The sequence below is a fragment of the Acinonyx jubatus genome, chromosome D4 (genome assembly GCF_027475565.1).
Source record: "Acinonyx jubatus isolate Ajub_Pintada_27869175 chromosome D4, VMU_Ajub_asm_v1.0, whole genome shotgun sequence".
In the NCBI taxonomy this organism is placed as follows: Eukaryota; Metazoa; Chordata; class Mammalia; order Carnivora; family Felidae; genus Acinonyx; species Acinonyx jubatus.
Genome location: NC_069391.1, coordinates 43,028,341 through 43,049,508, shown reverse-complemented (window position 1 = coordinate 43,049,508; position 21,168 = coordinate 43,028,341). Strand labels below are relative to the sequence as shown.

Genomic DNA, 21,168 nt, shown 5'->3' with positions numbered 1-21,168 from the left:
TCCTGGCTCACAGTTCCCATAACACTTAGAATTTCCTAAGTGCAGGAAAAGATAAAGATGCCTTTTGTTATGTTAATGGAGCGACTTTTGGAAAACATCTAAGGATGGGGGCTGATTGCCAATGGAGCCAACCACTAAAGATTAGAACTTTCAGTCCCTCCCGCTGACTTCTGGGTAGGGGAGAGGGGATGGAAGTTATCACCAACGGCCAATGATTTGATCAACCATGCCTATGTAACAAAGCCTCCATGAAAACCCAAAAGGAAGGGATTTGGAGAGCTTCTGGGTTGGTGAACACGTGGAGATCTGGGGAGAGATGTGTGCTCAGAGATGGTATGGAAGCTCTTCACCCTTTCCCCAAACCTTATCCTATGCATCTCTTCCATATAGATGTTCATCTGTATGTTATATTCTATCCTTTACAATAAACCAGTAATCCAGTAAATAAAATGTTTCTCTGAGTTCTGTGAGCTGCTCTAGTAAATTAATGGAACACAAGGAGGGAGTCATAGGATCTATAGCCAGTTGGTGAGAAGAACAGGTAACATCCTGGACTTGTTACTGATGTCTGAACTCCAAGGATGGGTGGTTGGGATCTCTAATATCTAGCCAGTCAGAAGCACAGGTGAAAACTTGGGCTTGTGACTAGTGTCTGGAGGGTAGGTGGGACACAGTCTTGTGGAATTGAACCCTTAATCTGGGGAATCTGACATAATCTCTAGGCAGAAAGTGCCAGAAATGAATTAAATCGTAGGACCCACTTGGTATCTAAAGCATTGTTTGTTGGTGTGAGGAACCCCACCAACATTAGAAATGGGTCTAAGAATCCCTTTTGTTCTTAGTTTCAGATTTAATGACAAGTAAAACAAGAAACCAGAACCAACAAGATTTTCTGTCTGGGGACTATGGAAACTCGGCTTCTTTCAGTATTAAAAAGAGTAACATCAAATATATCACAGACATGTAACAAGTGAAAAAATAACACAAAGCTAAGTAATAGTTCAAATATGAAACAATGTTCCTAGAATAGTTTGGGTAGCTATTCTATTACTTTCTTCCTTCCAAATCATGTCATTGGTGAGCATAAGATTTCTATGTGCTTTATCCACCTTTTATGAAGGAAACAAAATTCTTACTTGAGAAGGAAGCCTTCATGACAACTGTCACCAATGTCATCATCATTGAGAACTGTATCAGCTATCTAAAATGTACCACAAAAAAAAGAAGTTATTCTGGTTATAATACGGCAGTGAAATAACACTCTCAAGTCTCGGTTCAACAGAACACATTGCCTTCATTTCTAAGCATCAAGAATCCTAATAAAGCCATCTCTGTGCGTCTATAAACTTTCAGGAGAACAAATGTGAAAACTTGTCAGGCAGGTTAAACAACAATTTTGATGAGAACAACTTCCTATTCTTTGCTGTCAGAATCAGGAGACGAATCTTAATGACACAGTCAGAAAGAAACCGGAACAGTTTCCTAAAGATTTCTCTATGCACTCTTACCGTGTGATTCAAAATGTCAACATGTGATTAAGAAACTAGATTATGGAATATAAGTAAACTTGTGTTTATCACCACTGACTTGTACACTGCTTTGTTACCAAAAGTACTGCATTAAATACTGACTGCTTCTTTAAGGTCTGGAATTCTCCTACTTCTAAATTAAATAGGTGTAATTCTGTCACAACTGTCACTGACCAAAAAAGCCTCTTTTTGGCCATAAAACTCAGTATTTTATGTGTGTGTTATTAAAGTGGTTAATACTTCATAGGAATAGCATGTATGACAAAAAATGCACACTAGTAAAATTAGAATGCTACTAATATACACAATAGTAATAGAACTCAAGGGAATTGATAAGAGGTGGCACCATTGTTCTTATTTAATAATACAAGTCATGGCTTACATCTATTTCTTCAGGAACACTGTGTGATTTCATAGATGAAAGCAGCTCCATTACAGGAATTACTTCGCCAGTAAGCATTGGAATAATACTCTGACCCTGTACAAAAAAAGCAAAATGAGGCAGAAAAAAAAAAAATTACACAATGAAGGTATCCCCTGCTTTTCCAAGGTTCGAGTTACACCACTTTGCTTTTATCAAAGACCTACATTAGTACCTGTTTTCAGTAACCAAAAGGAATCCAAAGAGGATTTTTGCTTTCACCAAAAAAAAAAGGTGAAAAGCTAAAAGGGGTTGAGCACCTGTTTTGCAATGAACCCCTCTAAGAGGCAGCACATAGCCTGAGCGCAGGAGAGGCCCTGCCAAGCTCCTTCCCCAGGAACTATCCCAGGCATCTCAGCATCAAGCCGCCTTAGCTGTGGATGATGGTGAGCATCTGTGCTTTGTCTCGATTTATTTTGTGCATTCCTTAGCAGGGTGTGTTCTAAGGTATCTGAGATGTGTAAGACGGGTTATGTTTTGGGTCTGGGAATGCTCAAGAACTTTTCCATGTAAATTAATGGTAATTGCTTCCTCACTTTATGGCCATTTCAGTGTATGAAATGTTCTATAGGAACACTCTACTTTTGGATAGTGGGGAAAATCTGTATAGGACCAACAGGACAATAAAATATTAAGAACCGAAACCAAGAATGACACCCTTTGATAGAAACACTCAATAGCTTGTTAGAACACAGCCCCAAACATGTCTACTATTTCAAAGCATTTCTAAAAGATGTACGTACTATTTTAAAACTGATTTTCATCACTCACCATCGGGAAAATGCAAATCACAATTACTGAGATATCACCTCATACCTGTTAGGATGGCCGATATAAAACAAAAAACAAAAAGAAAACCCAGAAAATAACAAGTATTGGTGACGATATGGAGAAATTGGATCCCTGTGCACTGTTGGAAGAAATATAAAATGGTGCAGCGACTATCCAAAACACTCTGGCGGTTCTTCAAAAAATTAAAAATAGAACTAGCATATAATCCAGAAGTCCTACTTCTGTATATTTATCCAAAAGAATTGGAGACAGGCTCTCAAAGAGATATTTGTACTTCCGTGTTCAATGCAGCATTATTCATAATACCCAAGGTATGGAAACAACCTAAATGTCCATCTATGGGAGCACGCATGAAGAAAATTTGGTGTATACATACAACGGACCTTAAAAAGAAGGAAATGCTGTCATACGCAACATGGATAAATCTTGAGGACACTATGCTAAATGAAATGTGCCAGTCACAGAAGGACAAATAGTGCATTATTCCATTTATATGAGGTATCTAAGTAGTCAAACCCACAGAAATCAAAAGAAGAACGGTGGTTGCTAGAGGCTGGAGGGAAGGAAAAATGGGAGGTTACTGTTCAATGGGTATATGGTTTCAGTCATACAAGATGAAGAAGCTGTAGAGATCTGCTGTATGATAATGTACATGTAGTTAGCAATATTACACAATACACTTCAAGTTTTGTTGAGGATAGATTTCATGTTAAGTGTCCTTTTCCACAATTTATTTGTTTAAACTTTTTTTAATGTTTATTTATTTTTGAGAGAGAGACAGAGACAGAGACAGAACATGACCAGGGGAGGGTCAGAGAGAGAGGAAGACAGAGAATCCAAAGCAGGCTCCAGGCTCTGAGCTGTCGGCACAGAGCCCAACGTGGGGCTCAAATGCACAGACCAAGAAATCATGACCTGAGCCAAAGTTGGATGCTTAACTGACTGAGTCACCCAGGCACCCCCCCCCCCCCACTTTTTTTTTAAACTTTTTTTTTTAAGGTTTATGTATTTTTGAGAGAGAGACAGAGCATTAGCAGGGGAGGGTCCTTTACCACAATTTAAAAAATAAAAGTAAAGTAGTTTATAAGAAATTGATAAATTAATAAAAGATTTGCTTGATAGGAAAAAATAAATAAACTCATTTTCATTCTTCTGGGAATGACTTTCTTTAGTCAGAGTGGAATCATTGGCTTATCATTTACTGTTACATGCTATAATTAAATTGCCATGCCAAATTTAGAAAGGATTTCTTTTGATATTTATTTGAGATATAAAAATTCTTGTTAATTAAAGGTCATTGATGCATTTTATATTTAAAAATGAGGAAAAACTTGGAGCCTGGGTGGCTCAGTTGGTTAAGCATCTGACTTCGGCTCAGGTCATGATCTCACAGTTTGTGGATTTGAGCCCTGCGTCGGGCTCTGTGTTGACATCTCAGAGCCTGGAGCCTGTTTCAGATTCTGTGTCTCCCTCTCTATCTCTGCCCCTCCCCTGCTCATGCTCTGTCTCTGTCTCAAAAATAAATAAACATTAAAAAAAATGAGGAAAAAGAAGCACAAAAAGGCTTAGAAATAGTCAGCAAATAACTCAACACTCAACGTCTACATTCACAATAAGGTTTAGTACTCAAATGCAAACTGAAATCATCACATATATGTTAACAATCAATAAAACAGACAAGTTTCCTTTAGAATTCAAGATAAAATTTGAATTATGTATCAAAAATGCAATTTTGAAATCTGTAGTTTCTAGAGTGAAATTCCAAGTTCAATATAGAACATCACAAACACAGAGTGTCTCAAATGGATGATCTCTCATTTATTCATTACCATCACCCCTGCCCCCAAATTTCTGGACCATCCTGAATACGTAAACTTTTAGAAAGGTAGATAAATTGTCACATGTCCATTAAATTTTAGCTAAATATGTTTTCAAAACACATAAATAAGATCAATCTAACAGCTTTTTCCTCACTCACATCTCATGAAACTACCTTACTCAAACTTTTCAAATGTGTCTTTAAATCTCAGTCATTTCAAGAGTCATTTTTTGAGTGACTATACCCAGTTTTTCAGAAACTTGGGCTTTAAATGTGATGCTGTCTGTGGGAATTTTATGCTAAGTCCTAAGCCTCCTTGCAAGATATAGGTTTTATTTAAAAAAAAAAAAAAGAATTCATCCTGTAGTAGCCTCACTGTTTCTGTTTTTTAAAAGAATTTTTAAAATTCTTGTTTACAATTACAATCAACACAGGCAATTCAACAAGAATAATGACAAGCTATAAAGGGATTTCCTCATAAAGTGATTTTTATCAGATGATAGCTATAACTATCCAAAACTTGCACTGAATGAAGTCAGTGATTGATTCCAGACTCATGTGTCATCCCCAAATAGTATTTATTTGTTCAAAATAAAGTCATTTTAAGCACATGATGGGAGATTCACAGGGATTCAGTTATCAAGCAGCTTCTTTTCAGAAAGGAAAACTGTAGGAAAATACTTTCCCTTCGGTGTAGGCATATATATAGTGCCATAAACCGTATCTCAGATATTTATCCTAAGTGAATGGATATCTTCATCAAAGCTTAACAAAAAAAATTCTACGAGCCTGAACACAGAAGAGACTCTAAAGTAAATCCCTCAAGTTTCTTTTCCTCCTTTGACTTCTCTAACTTGAACTTCTCAGCAGAAGAATGTTTCCCCTTTAAAAACCTTCTGTTGGTCCAAATACACAGAAGGGACACAATAACATTTTCAAGAAGAGCCCTTAAGAGAGAAATAAAACTGGGGCACCTGGGTGACTCGGTTGACTTCAACTCAGATCCGACTTGGATCTCAGCTCAGGTCATGATCTTGGTGCATGGGATCAAGCCCCCATAGGGCTCTGTGCTGACACTGTGGAGCCTGCTTGGGATTCTTTCTCTCTCCATCTCTGCCCCTCCCCTACTTGTGTTTGCATGTAACAAAAGTGCAAATAAATAAACAAATTTATAAACAAATAAACTTTAAAAAAAAAAGAAACAAAACTTAAAAATTAACAGTGGTAAATTTCTTAAGTATAGGTTTCTAGTTTGGAAAAAAAAATCCCAGGAAAAGTAGAATTTTACTGGGTCCTAAATATCTTTATCTTGAGGAAACCCTACTAACTACTCCATAGCTAGCAGGTACATCTACAGGTTGGTAAAAGTCCCCCCAGTACTTGGCACCCTGCTCATTACCAGTAAGTAAAGGCCAGGCTTTTCTGGGTAAACGGAAACATCTTCTAAGTGTCAGATCTTTCCCCAGGATTACCTCTCCTCTGGCCTGGGAAGCTATTTACAAAAGTACAGACATAACAGTTTTGTAAAGTAGGTCATTCTACAGGGTTTTGTATTTTCCTGGTTTAAGTCCCTACATATTCAAATTTTTAGAAAAGTTACTGGTCAAAGTACTATTATGTCTTAGGTATGCTAAGGAAAACCACAGTAAGGACAACCCAGCCACAGACTGGAGTTCAAACAGAAGGAACACTGAGGGTGGCCAGCCAGCAGCAATGGGAGTAAAAGCAAAGAACCCTTTCTCCATTAGAGATTCCCCTTTAGAACATCTCTGCCCTGCACTAAAATGGTTTGCATTTAATTTCCATAAGGGAAAGTGTACCCTCGCAATCAAATATCTCAAATACTGGTGCCTGTGCCCTAAGGACATTAAAAGCCATGGGATAAACATGGCATGCTTCCCTAGAGACTTATTACCAGAAGAAGGTGAGGAATGTCACTGGCAGACTGTAATATTAAATAGATATAAAATATAAACTGCATGACTTTTAAAAATACAATGTGAGACTTCAAATAAATATTATGCTTAGAACTGTGCCTGTACCCCCAGATATCTCAGGAGTATACTTACTTCCCTCCTGTTACAACTTCTGTGGAAATGCCTGAGAAGCAACGCCTTAAAGAAAATCTCATATAAAACTTAAAATTTTTAGTATGAACAAGTTATTCAAAACTTACTCTATACAAACAGAAAAAAGGTAGCAAAATTGCTATTATTCTCCACTTATTTAACTCTTCAGATCTAAGATATGGAAATTTTCATTTAGTTTATTCCATATATTTCCACAAAGGCTCTGTTCATTTTCAGATTCACTCTGTCAAAATAGTATGGCTTCAAGGCCTTAAGAAAAGTAGCCCTCAGGGGTGCCTGGGTGGCTCAGTCAGTTAAGTGTCTGACTTCAGCTTAGGTCATGATCCTGTGGTTCATGAGTTCAAGCCTGCATCTATGCTGACAGCTCAAAGGTTGGAGCCTGCTTCGGATTCTGGGTCTCCCACTCTCTCTGCCCCTCCTCTGCTCACATTCTCTCTCTTTCTCAAAAATTTATAAACATTGAAAAAAAAAGAAAAAAAAAAGAAAAAAGAAAAGTAGCCCTCAGTCTTATATAGATACATGTCATGAGGTTGTACTTTTTGATAGTAAGCATTCTGTATCTTACCTGATCTTCCATTCTTTCTGTGCCTTCTAAGACTATTTTCTGGACATTTTCTTGCCTTTCCTAAGCAAGAGAAAATTTATTAAAGTTAAAATAAAAAAAAACATCTTGATACTTGTTTAGTTTTCACTATACAGTTAAATGGTAGACATGCTGTTGTGTAATTTAGTTCATGGGAAAAATACTTTCCACATTAGGGCAGGAAAAAAAGGGAGGGGGCAGGAAATTAATCCAACAAATTCCTTCTCTTATAAACAATACAAAATAAAAAAAAACACCATTTTTTCTGTAGTTAAAAAAAGATAAGTTGTCAGAAAACAGTCAATGTAACATCTGCATAGTTTCACAAAGGAAACTAATGATTTGTACTTTTCAAATGAAATAAGATCAAGTTGAATCTGGGGCTTCCTGATTTTAAATGATTTTCATAAACATTTAAAATAAGAAAACATGTATGCAAACATAGTAAAACACTATTCTTTTGAAAGACGCTATTTCTCTTCACTATTTGGTAAAAGCCTTGGAAGATTAATAATGCTTTAACAGACTTCCACATTAGTATCAAAACCATAGAGCAGAAGAGAGTTAAACTTGTTCTTCGGATCTGCCAAAAATACACGAAAATATAAATACCACTAAATATTAAACTGCAGGATTTAGGGGATGACAGTAATTTCCTCTGGCTCAATCTGCAAAATTAAAAGGAGCATCTCCTAGAAACCATTTCGTCCAATCTCATTTTACAAATTTCAGAACTTGGTAAAGTTAAAGAGACCAAAGGCTACATGGCGGGCTGCTTATGAAACACTTGTTTTGAACTGCTTGTACCTACACACAGTACTAAGTGAAAAACAGGGTCATGCAACGCAAAAAGAAAAAAAGGTTTTATGGTTAAAGGTTCCCAAGACAAACCCATACTCTAAAACTTATTACAATATTCTTAATTTCTCTGTTTTAGCTTTTTACTTATAACAGAGAGCTATCATCCCCTGCCTTTAAGGGTTATTATGAAGATCACTGACATCAGACTACTAGACCTATCTATCTAATAGGGCAGATGCAGGGGCACCTGGGTGGCTCAGTGGGTTAGCATCGGACTTCAGCTCATGTCATGATCTCATGGCTTGTGGGTTCAAGCCCCGCGTCGAGCTCTGTGCTGATGGCTCAGAGCCTTGAGCCTGCTTTAGATTCTGTGTCTCCATCTCTCTCTGCCCCTCCTCTGTTCATGCTCTCTTTCTCTCTCTCAAAAATAAATAAACATTAAAAAAAAAATTTAATAGGGCAGATGCAAATAGCTACTGCTTGAAATTAATTGCATAGAATTTCTAAAAATTAGATATAAATGTATCAGAAGATAAACATTCAATGGCTAGATTAGCATGATTAATACGCTCAAAAATCACTCACCTTGTGCATCCATATCCTTCCTTTTCTGATAATATGTGTTAGTCTATCAACACACACTCTGTGAAGCGGGAGGTAGAAGCTAAGTTCGGTCTGTGGAAGTATAATTGATAGACCATATGTGCTCCTATCTCCATTCCAGTTTCCATCAAAGATCAATGAAACAATAATGACTCCTTTTTCAGAAAGGACAAAAAACTTCACATCTATAGCCCCACTCTCTGCGTTTCGGAGGATTTCTCCATTTAAGGTGTGGTTGGCAAGAAAAGTTATTTCTCCATCGCTGAGAAGTAGCTGTTCTGTCTTAGGAGCCCAAATGTGTCTTACTCTAGGACCAAGAATATTGTCCCAGTAAGCAAAGGTAGCTGCTAATAGAGGTGATTCACCACTTAGAGCAATCTCTGTCTTGGCAACAGCTGGAGATGGTGGTGGACAGAGATTCGACATCACTGCATCCCAACTATCACATTATCCAAATGCTCCAGGGATATCTAAACAATGACATACAAAATCAATAATTAGGTTCAGCAATTTTAAAGTCATAGCTCAGAAACTCAAATGATAAAGGCCTATGTGGTTTTCTCCTCTTCAGTCAAAAAGGATTTGAAAACATGTCCCACCAGCTAGCATGGCAAGTGCACATTAAATGCTTGTGCATATGCTAACCTTGATACATAGTAAATTGTCACCTATATTCAGAGAATATACTTAGATATCCAAAATAATAATGACCTAAAAAAAAGGGCCTTTGAACATTAATATGAAATACTATACACTACAGCCCATGGAATAGACTCTCACTGTTCCCAAATATCTAGTCTATGTGCAATTCTATTATCACTGGATATTTGCTCCTTAAACCACAGCAACTAAAGAGGAGCAAATTGGGCAGGGGAGGGTTCTGCTACAGACCACCACACTTGTTGTGGGTTGAACCATGTCTGCCACAAAATATATGTTCAAGTCCTACCCCTCTGTATTTGTGAGTGTGACCTTATTTGAAAATAAATGTAATCAAATTAAGATGGGGTCATATTGGATGAGGGTGGATCCTAATCCAATGATTGGTGTCCTTAGAGAGAAAGATTTAGAGACACACAGACAAAGAGGAAATGGGGTTGTGTAAAGACAGATGTAGGAATTGGAGTGATATGGCTACAAGCCAAGGAAAGCCAAACATGGCTGGTAACTGCTATGAGCTAAGGGGCAAGGAAGGATACTTCCCTACAGCCTTCAGAGGAGCATGTCCCTACAGACACCTTATTTTGGGCTTCCAGCTTCCAAAACTGTGAGAATAAACTGTTGTTGTTTTATATTACCCAGTTTGTGGTACTTTGTTATGGCAGTCTTAGAAACAAGTAAAGACACCTGTCAATAAAAACATCCTAAAGCTGTTGGAGGTGGGGGGGGGGGGGGGACAGGGAAGAAGGGAGGAAGGAAAGCAAACAAGAAACAAAAACACAACAATCTGGGACCATAACAAAAATGAGCAAAAAGTCCTGTTATTCTCAACAAGTTCTCAGGGTACTAAAGCCCAATTCAGTGTTTAACATGACACTGAAACATCAAGAGGAAGATAAATACATTTAATATGCTACTTAAATTTAAGGAAGCAGCGTAGCATTGCACTGAGTTCATTACAAAGAGAGTTCTATGCTAAATGGCTAAAATAAAAAAAAAAACTTTAGTTATTTAGAACATGTAAAGAGCACAGTGACTGGATGGGATACTGGCCAAGCCTTCCAAACCACTGAGATAATACACACAGAGACAAAAGCAAACTGCCCAAGGTCACAGAGTCAGGCAAGAATCGAGGTCTCATAAATCTTAACCCACTGAAATCTAACACTCTTAAGGTATACACTCTATGTGATATTAGTGTAAAATGAATAATTCTTTGCCTAATATTAAAACTGAGGGGCACCTGGCTGGCTCAGTTGGTGGAGCATGTGACTTTTGATCTTGAGGTTGTGGGTCTGAATCCCAGGTAAAGAAATTACTTAAAAACAAAATCTTTTTTTTTTTTTAACATTTATTTATTATTGAGAGACAGAGAGACACAGAGCGTGAGCAGGGGAGCGGTAGAGAGAGGGGGAGGCACAGAATGCGAAGTAGGCTCCAGGCTCTGAGCTGTCAGCACAGAGCCCGATGTGGGGCTCGAACTCACGATCTGTGAGATCATAACCTGAGCCGACGTCAGTTGCCCAACCAACTGAGCCACCCAGGCGCCCCTAAAAACAAAATCTTTAAAAACAATTGAATGCATATATTTAAAGACCCAAAATGAAAAGAACCATAAGAAACCATTTAAACCAAAAGAACCATTTAAGCAAGTCTAAAATTGTGGAATGTGTTCATCATAATGATAAAGGATAGCAATTAATAGGTTAGTTATGATATACCTTTCTTTGATTGCAGGACTGCTTTGGGAGGTACATTTGATCTGTAACTACAATTCATTTACTTAAAGAATTTTATCTGCATCTTGTCAAGAGTTCAGACACTGTTGAAAAGCAGTAGCTTCTATTTTTAGAGTATTAGACGAGCATTTTTATCATGCATGTCAAGGATAGGTATACGGATCTTTGCAAAAACACTTTATTGTATGCATGTGTAGAAATGATTTAACAAATAGGCAGTTTATGTATGTATCTTTTAGTTCCGTAATTCATTTAGACAATGTTTACTTTTTAGTGTGTCATATCAACTTAATAGTCTCAAAAGACTACACTGGACATACACTGTCTAGTTTATTTACAATATCTACTGTTTTGGATACAATTTCAACAGTTTACAATGACAGAATACAGGAATGTAATTTGAATTAAAACTGTAATGATGTTATTTGTCATCATTAGTAACAACAAACTGGAGGCCAAGGAGATGGATTAACACATAGCCACAAAATTGTATTGTAACATTTTTCTTTTGTTCTTCTGTTTTGAATAAAAAAGGTGAATATTTGGGGCATGTGAACCCCGGGCTCAGTCCGTTAAGCATCTGACTTCGGTGCAGGTCATGATCCCACGTTCATGGGTTCAAGACCCTGTCTGTGCTGACAGCTCAGAGCCTGGAGCCTGCTTCAGATTCTGTGTCTTCCCCCCTCCTCTCTCTGCTCCTCCCCCTCTCACACTCTCCTCAAAATAAATAAACCTTAAAAAAATTTTTTTTTTAAAAGATGAATTATCATAAGAACAAACCTTTACCTCAAACATTTCATCATTACGTTGAAAATAGAAGCATTTCCTAAAACCGAACTGAGCCCTAGAGCAAAATCTGGTTGGATTATGGGGATGGGGAGATTTTTATCAGATTGTGAAAATTCAACTATCACAGACCATTAATTACATTTAGTCTCATAGCTAGTCTCATTAGAAAGAAAAGAAAGGACAAGGTCCATGCTGAATTGTTTAGCTTAAAATCCTGTCAAAATTAATAATTTTGAGAAATGAAATGTTACAGAGAAGAAGAGTTAGGAGAGCTGTAAAAATACTTTTACTAACACTTAAAGTCATCATCCTTGGTAAGGAAAATCCATATACATAAAGGTGGCTGCAAAAAATCAGGCCAAAACCAATAGTCTTTTATCTATATATCTATATGTAGTTGGCTACTCCAGAAGGTAATCAAGCAATAGCCATAAGAGTCTTTTGAGGGAAGCCAGGATCCAAATTGGGTGACACGGTGGCTTGCCACTCCTGTAAACAAAGAATAGGGTTCATGAGGATGTACCAATATACTTACTGCAAATCATCCAACATATGCAGGCATAAAGATTATATTAATTACCATCTGTAAAACTTCTGGCAGAGTAGTAGGTTTGAAGCTTTGCTTTTTCTTAAACTTTCGCTAAAAATCAGCCGTCTCTTCTCTCACCGGTATTTACAAAGTTGGCTGGCCTACTGCTGTTGTAAATCAGAACTGTGCCATCATAAGGCTCACATTTCTTGTGACCATGCTTTCAGTTTATTTTCTCCCAGCCCGAAAAGAAGCAGGATCCTTAACCAGCCCACTTCCTGAAACAGATGATGCTCAGGACAGCTTTAATGACAGAGAACTGTTTGTTAACACCAGACTGTGGGCAACACTTTCTAAATTATTATCAGGCAAGACTCGGAAATGAAGTTTAGGATATCACTATCGGGCTATCTCTGACAGATCCAAGTTTCTCACATAATAGGAAGCCTAACCCACACAGCTCCTTAGAACTACTTAATTACCATAGGGCCCTAGGGCAGGCTTGAAAGACAGGAGTCTTCATTGTTTTTTGTTGTTGTTGGTTTTTTTTTGGTTTTTTTAACTTCTTTCCCTCCCAAAGCAAATTTTGGACTGCTAACAGAGCCAAATAAAGAGACTATTTTATCAACTTTATAAAGAGGGAAAAAAAAATCTTTAGCTCCAATGCACTGTTTCCTGGAGCAGGTTAGTGCTGGCTTAGTGCACCATCAGCAACGTTGTCTAGAATTTCTCTCATTTTTGTTTTGGATGTATAAAAAGCAGACATCACCAGGTGATTTTCCAACTAATTGAGGGCTTTCGCAAAGCAGCAGGGTTTGGGGAAGGTGCTGGCCAAAGGTATCTGCATCACATAACACCATCATATTCCAAGTATTCTGACTCTGTATTATTAAGCTTTCATATAATATACTCTAGCTTCTGTGAGATTTCTTCCCATTATGTTAAAAGTTTCCTTAAGCCTGAGAAAGATGGTATCAGTATTTTTCAAGTTAAAAGTACAAATTAAAAGTAATGCCATACGTGTTGTGTCCCCTTGCTTTGCATCACAGGTGAGGGATGGGAACAGTCAGAATCGAAAATTAGCCACTGGCCACAACCAGGCTGTTACTTTGCTAGAGCCCAGCTAGCAATCTCCAGTGTTTCTCAAAGGGCCATCTCTCTTGGGCAAGTTCATGACCTCCCTCTGCTGAATACAGAAGACTGGTGAGTTCACGGGGTGACTCAGACCCCGTGTGGGCACAGTAGTCATGTAATCAGGGCACTTCTTTCTGCAAAAGATACCATCAGCCAAGTGATGCTCAAGTCAAAGGTCACTTCCTTTAAGTAAGTCTGTGTAACCTCGGAGTTGTGAAGCAAGTCATGACCCATACAGTGGGAGCACAGCCCAGTCTAGAATCGCTCCCCAAATTTACAAGCCATCAGCAATCTCTAGAAACTTCGATTCGAATTGGGTAGCTATGTGGTATAACCCGGGCCACCATCCCACCCCGCAGTTATCTCCTCTCGAACCCCGACTCGGGGTTCACCGCGCACCACCCGCCCCTGGCCTTCCCCAGGACCAGGCCTCTCAGTGCCGGAGGCGCCTTTCCCTCGAACCCGCGGTGCAGGTGGTGCGGCGGGCCCCTCTGGGTCTCACATAGGATTCCTGAAAGGGGACGGCTCGGGAGCTGCGGGCTGGAAAGCCGGCTAGAGGCCCGGTCTGCAGCCCTGGTGTCCCTGCCGCCGCTGCCGGGAAGGCGGGGGCCCGGATGGAGGCAACTCCACTAGTCACCAGCTGGAAAACCTGATGCCGGGTTTGGGTCAGGGAGGACCAACCAAGCCCGGAGGATAGGTGCCGCCGCGACCGCCCCCGCACGGTCCCAGGACCCCGACCCCAAACAATCGCCGGCCCGCCGGCTTCTCACTCACCCACTCGGCCACCACCAGCGACTCAGCCGCCGCGGGCGCAGGGACCGCAACCGCAGCCCGGCCTCCGCCCCGCCCCGCCCCCGGCCCCGCCCCAGGGCCCCGCCCCAGGGCCCGGCTCCTCGCTCGTGTTCCGGCCCCGAAAACCCCTTCACGCCGCAGTTGTTTCCCGCCTGGTGCTCCTCTGAGTAGATTTTACCCAATCTTTCGCTCGTCATCTTCAGCGAATATTGTGAAAGTAAGCGGAGGGGAGAAAGGATGAGGAAAACAAAAGCACACACCTCCGGAGCACACACCTCCTGATATCTCTGGACCCCGCCCCCCGAAGGAAAGAAACCGGGCAGCGGGGACGGTTGACGCTTCAAACGCCATCTTTTACGTGGGCGGAAGAAGTCGCTGCTTAATTTCGTTTTCCTCGTGGGACACCGTAGGTGCGTCTTGAAGTTTTCGATTTGCATTTACGTGAAGGCGGGAGGCATGTGGAAGAGGGCGGGCTCCATTTGTTCCATTCCTTTGTTCGATGACGCGTTCGGTGAAGATGGGGGGTAAGGTGTTAGCGGAGATAGTGGTGTCATGAGTGAGGAAAGCTGCTTAGACCCGAGAAAGCAGAGTTGGTAGTTGTGAATGGTTTGTGCTTTGACAGGTAGTGGGCGCTCAATAAGTGTGTTGAATTAATGGATTTATTTTCTCCTTATGACACTATTAAGTGTGCTGTAACTTCACTTCAAGTCTGATTAGGTAATTTCCTTTTCCCGCAAAACCTAGTCACCACAGTTTTGTCTTCCTTACGTACAAGCATTTTCTTAAGCTTGATTTTCACACTTTTAAACGTCATTTTTGCTAGCTGCGCAACGTGGAGAAGTTGGGGTTTTTTAGCCTTCGATAATGTACTTCACCATTCTATTTGATGTGCCGTATGATTTGTTTCTAAACCTCGAGTTGATTAGCCTTTGGTATGCAGGTGTATATATCCATGGTACAGAGGAACAGCACTTAACATTTTTCATCTTTAAAAAGCATACAGCACAGAGGCGCCTGGGGTGGCTCAGTCGGTTGAGCGTCCCACTTGGGCTGAGGTTATGATCTCACGGCCTGTGAGTTTGAGCCCCGCGTCAGACTCTGTGCTGACAGCTCAGAGCCTGGAGCCTGCTTTGGATTCTGTGCCCCACTCGTGCTCGCTCTCTCTCTCTCTCTCTCTCTCTCTCTCTCTGTCAAAAATAAATATTAAAAAAAAATTAAAAAAGCATACAGCACATCTTTATCATTGAGGAAGAAAAGAAGGAATAAATACACAAATGACTCCCTCAAACTTAACACCCTTTGCAGAATTAGATCCCTTACCCAGTCAGTGCTGTATGCTTATATCATAGCACCAAATAAGTACCATTCATTTAGTTCCTATTGTGTGTTCGGTACTGTGCTCCTTAGTCAATGTCTTTCAGTGGATTAGAGCAAAAAACTCCAGAGGGAGAAGGTAGTTGTGACTTAGTACTGTGATCCACAGTACTTGTATGGTGTAAAATTTTACACTGGAAGGTGTAAAATAGGAGGACAGATATCCCAGTGTCCATCCCTTCTTCAGGGAACCAAAGAGAAAATGATACTAAATACATAGTAATGTGATCCATATTAGCAGAACCAAAGGATGGCTTGGGAATCTGGCTTTAACCCTTATTTCCTCCAGACTCTGTCAATCAGCCCAAATAAACCACCCCAAATAACTCAGCCATCTAGTGAAAATACGTTTTGTTATTGAAATGTTTCTTCAAGTAAGAGACTTAGTCTTCCATTTCCAATTCGACTAATATTCCAAGATCCTGTTTAGAAATTTTGAGCTATCCTCCTATCCACGTGTAATTAATTAGCAATCATACAAAAAGGCTCAACTAGGAGAGCAGTGAAGCAGATGGTTAAGAGGTTGGGCTCTAGAATCAGATCTGGTATAAATTCTGTCTTTGCCTTTGATCAGTTGTGAGACTGGGCAGCATGTAACTTCTCCTTCTCTCTCTCTTTCTTTTGTTTGTTTGTTTGTTTGTTTTTTGAGGTATGTACCTTCTCTTACCTCAGTTTCCTTAGCTACAAAATGGCAAGCAGAATAATTTCTCACCAGGTTGTTGTGAGGCTCACCTGAGATCAAGTAAGCTAAGAATTTAGAATAGCACATTCAAACAAGGGTGGATTTAATTTTGGTTTTAGTAATCATGCAAGGATAACAGAAGAAATAAGAAATGACTTGTAAATCTCTTAAACTGTGTACATATTTATAATTCCAATAAATAGAGTATCAGAACCCAGGGAATATTATTGGTACATAACAAATGTCAGTTATTGGCAGGAAGTCTCCCCATCCTCTCTTTACTAATGTATTTCAGAAATGTCTTATGTGCTGCTTTGGAGCGGGAACTGAGGATTTGTTGATTACCTCCAATTTACCAGGATTACAGCAAATTAGATTTAACTGTGACTGGCATGGGAACTATCTGATGTCGACATGGATGAGGAATATTGCTATATAAACCACAGTGAGTTTAATTTCTTTTAAGTAATGAGATTTTATGTGGTTGCCTTATTCATTGCAGACTTATCAATATGTACTTTATGGTGCATTGCCTTTTGGTTGCAATATAAATGAGCCAGCACCCAGTCGAGGTACTTCCAGTTACAATCTATTAAGTTAGTTCTGTGATCTAGTGTGATATAAATGGTTTAGAAAGCTCTAATGGGTCCACAACGGCTCTAATGATGCACATTGTAGGCAACACCCCTGTGAGAGAACATTAGGATCCCATGTGTATTTTCATGTCCTTCTGGGATTCACCATTGTATAAATGATAAACTTCTCATTGAGAAGAATCACATCCTCCACGAGGTACTAACCTCTGTTCCTTCCATGCTGGTGCTCTGCACCTCACAAGCAACAGTTGTGAAAGATCTAAGGCCCAAAATAAAGAGTCCCCAGGGAGAAGAAATTCCTAGTTAATTGCAGCATCATAGAACCCATAACAAGAAAGAGAACAAGTTGGAAGACAAGCCTACTGATTTCTTAAATCTTACATAAGGTGGCCCTGGGTGGCTCAGTTGATTAAGCATCTGACTCTTGCTCAGGTCATGATCTCACAGTTGGTGGGTTTGAGCCCCATGTAGGGTTCTGTGCCCACAGCTCAGAGCCTGGAGCCTGCTTCAGAGTCTGTGTCTCCCTCTCTGCCCCTCGCCCACTTGCACTTTCTCTCTCAAAAATAAACATTTAAAAAAATCTTAGACAAGATCATTAGCCAGTTTCTTATTGAGGAAGACAGATTTTGAAGTTATATCTTGGTAAGTTTGTCGTAATTTGACAGAATTTAGGTGCAGGGGGATAGTTTTGGTGCTGTCCTGTAATGCCTGAGTCACAGTGGAGTAGTGGCAGATAAGTGGCAGTGACTCCCTCTATAGCCACACCCTTCCCAGGCCCATTTCAGAATGTCTCCCTGAGTCCATCTGCCTGTCGGAACCCCCGCTTGCAGCTCTCAGCATTTTTTTCATTTATGCTTGTACTTCACTACGCTTACTCGTATGTTGCTTTTAAGTAAGTTCTTTAGTTGTTTCATGTGTGGCTTCTGCCTCTCAACTTTGTCACAGGCTATATGACCCAGGCCCATAGGTGGGCTTACAATTTCATCTTATGACTCCTTTGTTTTTGGTACATATCAGATATAAATGCCAGCTGGCTAACTGAAACTTGATTCCTGCTACTTAGAATTGTTATCCTTAGGCCAGGCTCCTGTCAGGCAAGGGCTTCTTTTGAAAATGGCCTTTGTCCTTATTCAAGGGCCAGGGTGATAGTGTTTCAGGTTCAGGATCACTTTGATTTGAAGTGGGTGAGGAGCTCATGTCGTTTTTTTGTTCTTAATTTTTTTTAACATTTAGTCATTTTTTGAGAGAGAGAGACCACAGAGCATGAGTAGGGGAGGAACAGAGACAAAATCTGAAGCAGGCTCCAGGCTCTGAGCTGTCAGCACAGAGCCCGATGCATGTCTCAGACCCACGACCCACAAGATCATGACCTGAGTCAAAGTCGGATGCTTAACCTACAGAGCCACCCGGGCGCTCCAGAGTTCATGTCTTTTTTGTCATCAATGTCATCTTTCCTACTTCCTTTCCCACACAATTTTGTTAGCACAAAAAAGAAACAAAACAATAACTGTCCTTAGGAGCAATCTCAGGTCACTTAGTTTTTAAATGTTTTGACATCTTTTTTTTTTTTTTAATTGAAGTCCAGTTGGCATACAATGCTATATTAGTTTTAGGAGTACAACATAGTGATTGGACAATTGTATGTATTACTCATTGCTGACCACGATAAATGCAGTCACCATCTGTCGCTTTACAGAGTTATTACAATATTGTTGACCATGTTCCCTCCACTGTACTTTTCATCTCCGTGACTTATTTGTTTTATAAGTGGAAATTTGTACCTCTTAATCAGACATCTGTGAAGTTTTAACATCTACTCTTTTTCTTCTTCAAAATTTTCTTGACAAACTTGACCCTTTGTTTTCCATATGACTGTAATGACTGGCCTCTGAACTTATAGGTCAATTTATTGTCCTTACATTTATAAGCATGGCGTATTGCTCTACTTACAACTCCTCATATATTCTTTAATGAGGTTATATAAGTTTCATGGAAAAGATGCTTCACATATTTTTTGACATTTTCCCCAAGTTGTATTTTGTGTTGCTATTAAAATTTTTTCTTCTGGAAATGACATTTTACTTTTTTATTTACTTTTTTTTTTAGAGAGAGAGTGAGCGAGTGGGGGAAGAGGAGAGGGAGAGACAGACAGAGAGAGAGAGAGAGAAAGAGAGAGAAAGAAAGTCTTAAGCAGGCCTTATGCCCAGCACAGAGCCCAATCTTGCCACTGTGAGATCATGGCCTGAGCCAAAATCAAGAGTTGGATACTTAACTGACTGAGCCACCCAGGTGCCCCTGAAAATGACATTTTAAATATTTTGTTGCTAGTGTTTAGTATCACTAGTTTTGGATGTTCATTTTGTGTTTGGCAGTTTTGCTAACTGTTCTTATTGGGTGTAAATATTTGAAAACAACAAACCAAAGAAATAAACTCAAAACAAAAAGGTATCAGTCATTTCACTCTCATGCACAACTTTCAGTTGCTCCCTATTTCCCATAGTGTTCAGGGTCCTTAGCATGACTAAAGGTTCTCCACAGTCTGTCTCTAGCTGAATTTTCAAGGCCTCATTCTTACTGCCCTTTCTACTAGTTGCTTGCAGATCCATGAGCGTTTACAGCTTTGTGACCACTCACATAATACACTGGCCTGGAATGCCCTTACTGCTCCAGTTTATTCTGTGCGTGTGTGTGAGAGGAAATTGCAGCCACATGTTGCCTCCTCCAGGAAGTCTCCTTGGATTTCCTTGGTTGGAATCAATGTGACATTCAGTTATGCACCCTCAACCTCCACTCCTCTTGCTATTAATATTAAAATCAAACTCTTTGTATTTACATTTTACAATTTTAGGGCAAATAATGATCATATAATATTGAAATTAGACACTATTTGCACATTTATCATGATGAGTACTGAGTAATGTATAGAATTGTTGAATCACTATATTGCACAACTGAAACTGAATCGTAACACTGTATGTTAACTACAGTGAAATTAAAACAAAAAAGTTAACAGTAAAGAAGTTAGAAACCATTAAAGATAGTGGCAAAAACACAATATACTGTTTAAAGGCATCATCAGCTTTGAAGTCAGGCTAGCCTAGGTTTGAATCCTGGCTTAGCTACTTTGTATCTTTGGGCAAGTCACTTAATTTCTTTGAGCCTCAATTTCCTCCCCTTGAAAACTGGGATTGCTTTGAAGATTAAATGAGATAATACACATAAAATGTTTACCCTGCAACCTGCCCCATGGTAATTGCTCATTAGGGTTAGCCACTATTATCCCATGGTAGATGCTCAGTTGTGTTTCTAGAATAAATCTAAGCCTGATCCCTAGTTTATAGATGAAGAGATTGAGAAGGCAAGAACAAGAAGGGCTTTCTCAAGGTCATACCTTTAGTTTGGGGCAGATCTATAACTAACAATGTAGAATGAATATAATCTATGTCCTCACCAGATTGAAATCTTCCTGAGGGCGGAGACCTTTTCTTATTCACCTTTGTCTTCCCCCTTGTTTCTAGGCATAGTGCCTTGATTGTATTAGATTCTCAGTAAATATTGAGTGCAATTTAAGAAAGTTCCCATCAGAATCAAGAATAAATTAAGAAAATTCTTTTAATCTATACATAGATTTGACTTTGCAGAATTTTGCTAAGCTCCAAATATGGCACAAGATCAAGGGATCCTGATAAGGAAAAGCTTAATTTGAACATTATTGTGTTTGTAGGTGACAAAAATAACAGACCACTTAAGCGTCAAGATTTCTAGATAAACATTTCATGAACTTCCAAAGGAAGAGGTTAAGAAATTCAGACATTATTTTTAACCTACAGTTTTATCCATGGCACTAATTATGAGTTTAAATGTGATTATGAAAGATAAAAAATACTGCCTTTATAGAAGCAATGGAATTTGATGAGTTGTTAATCATGAAGGTTAATTCGTTCCCTTTGTTGAGAGCAAGGAACGGAGTCACAGGTAGTGAGTGAGTCTGTTTTCAAAACCGTAAGAAGGGATGGATTAGTATGTCATTATTTTTCATCTGAAAATACATAGATATTCATCTTTTTAGTAGCTTGCCTGGGAAATTAAAGAATGTCTTTTCTGTCAAAATTAAGATTTTGCAATTTTTCACATACATTATAAACCTGTAGACACGCGTAATTTAGTATAGAACAGTAAGCTAGATGGATAGATGAGAGGTAAGTTATTACTATCAAATCATAGTGTTAGTTCTC

The 21,168-nt window shown here is 39.3% G+C and overlaps 1 protein-coding gene and 1 long non-coding RNA gene across 6 annotated transcripts in view; one reads left to right on the top strand and one right to left on the bottom strand.

Annotated features, from left to right (window-relative positions):
* The window catches only part of C9orf72 (C9orf72-SMCR8 complex subunit), a 27,230-nt gene extending 12,576 nt beyond the window's left edge, over positions 1 to 14,654 (bottom strand). The window contains exons 1-6 of one of the 5 annotated variants that reach the window (XM_027039268.2): positions 13,376 to 13,911; positions 12,121 to 12,315; positions 8,621 to 9,108; positions 7,217 to 7,276; positions 1,912 to 2,007; positions 1,137 to 1,201 (exon numbers count right to left, since the gene is read on the bottom strand). In XM_027039268.2, the coding sequence (XP_026895069.1) occupies positions 1,137 to 1,201; positions 1,912 to 2,007; positions 7,217 to 7,276; positions 8,621 to 9,064 (665 nt within the window). In that variant the 5' untranslated portion in view covers positions 9,065 to 9,108; positions 12,121 to 12,315; positions 13,376 to 13,911. Of the gene's footprint in view, positions 1 to 1,136; positions 1,202 to 1,911; positions 2,008 to 7,216; positions 7,277 to 8,620; positions 9,109 to 11,823; positions 12,083 to 12,120; positions 12,316 to 12,406; positions 13,350 to 13,375; positions 13,913 to 14,541 lie in introns of those variants that run through there. The other 4 variants (XM_015075385.3, XM_015075386.3, XM_027039271.2 and 1 more) reach the window with 4 other exon arrangements.
* LOC106977832 (uncharacterized) overlaps positions 14,361 to 21,168 on the top strand; it is a 21,769-nt gene continuing 14,961 nt past the window's right edge. Inside the window, exons 1-2 of the long non-coding RNA XR_001430707.3 lie at positions 14,361 to 14,691; positions 16,633 to 16,782. This is a non-coding gene — a long non-coding RNA (uncharacterized LOC106977832). The remainder of the gene's footprint in view (positions 14,692 to 16,632; positions 16,783 to 21,168) is intronic.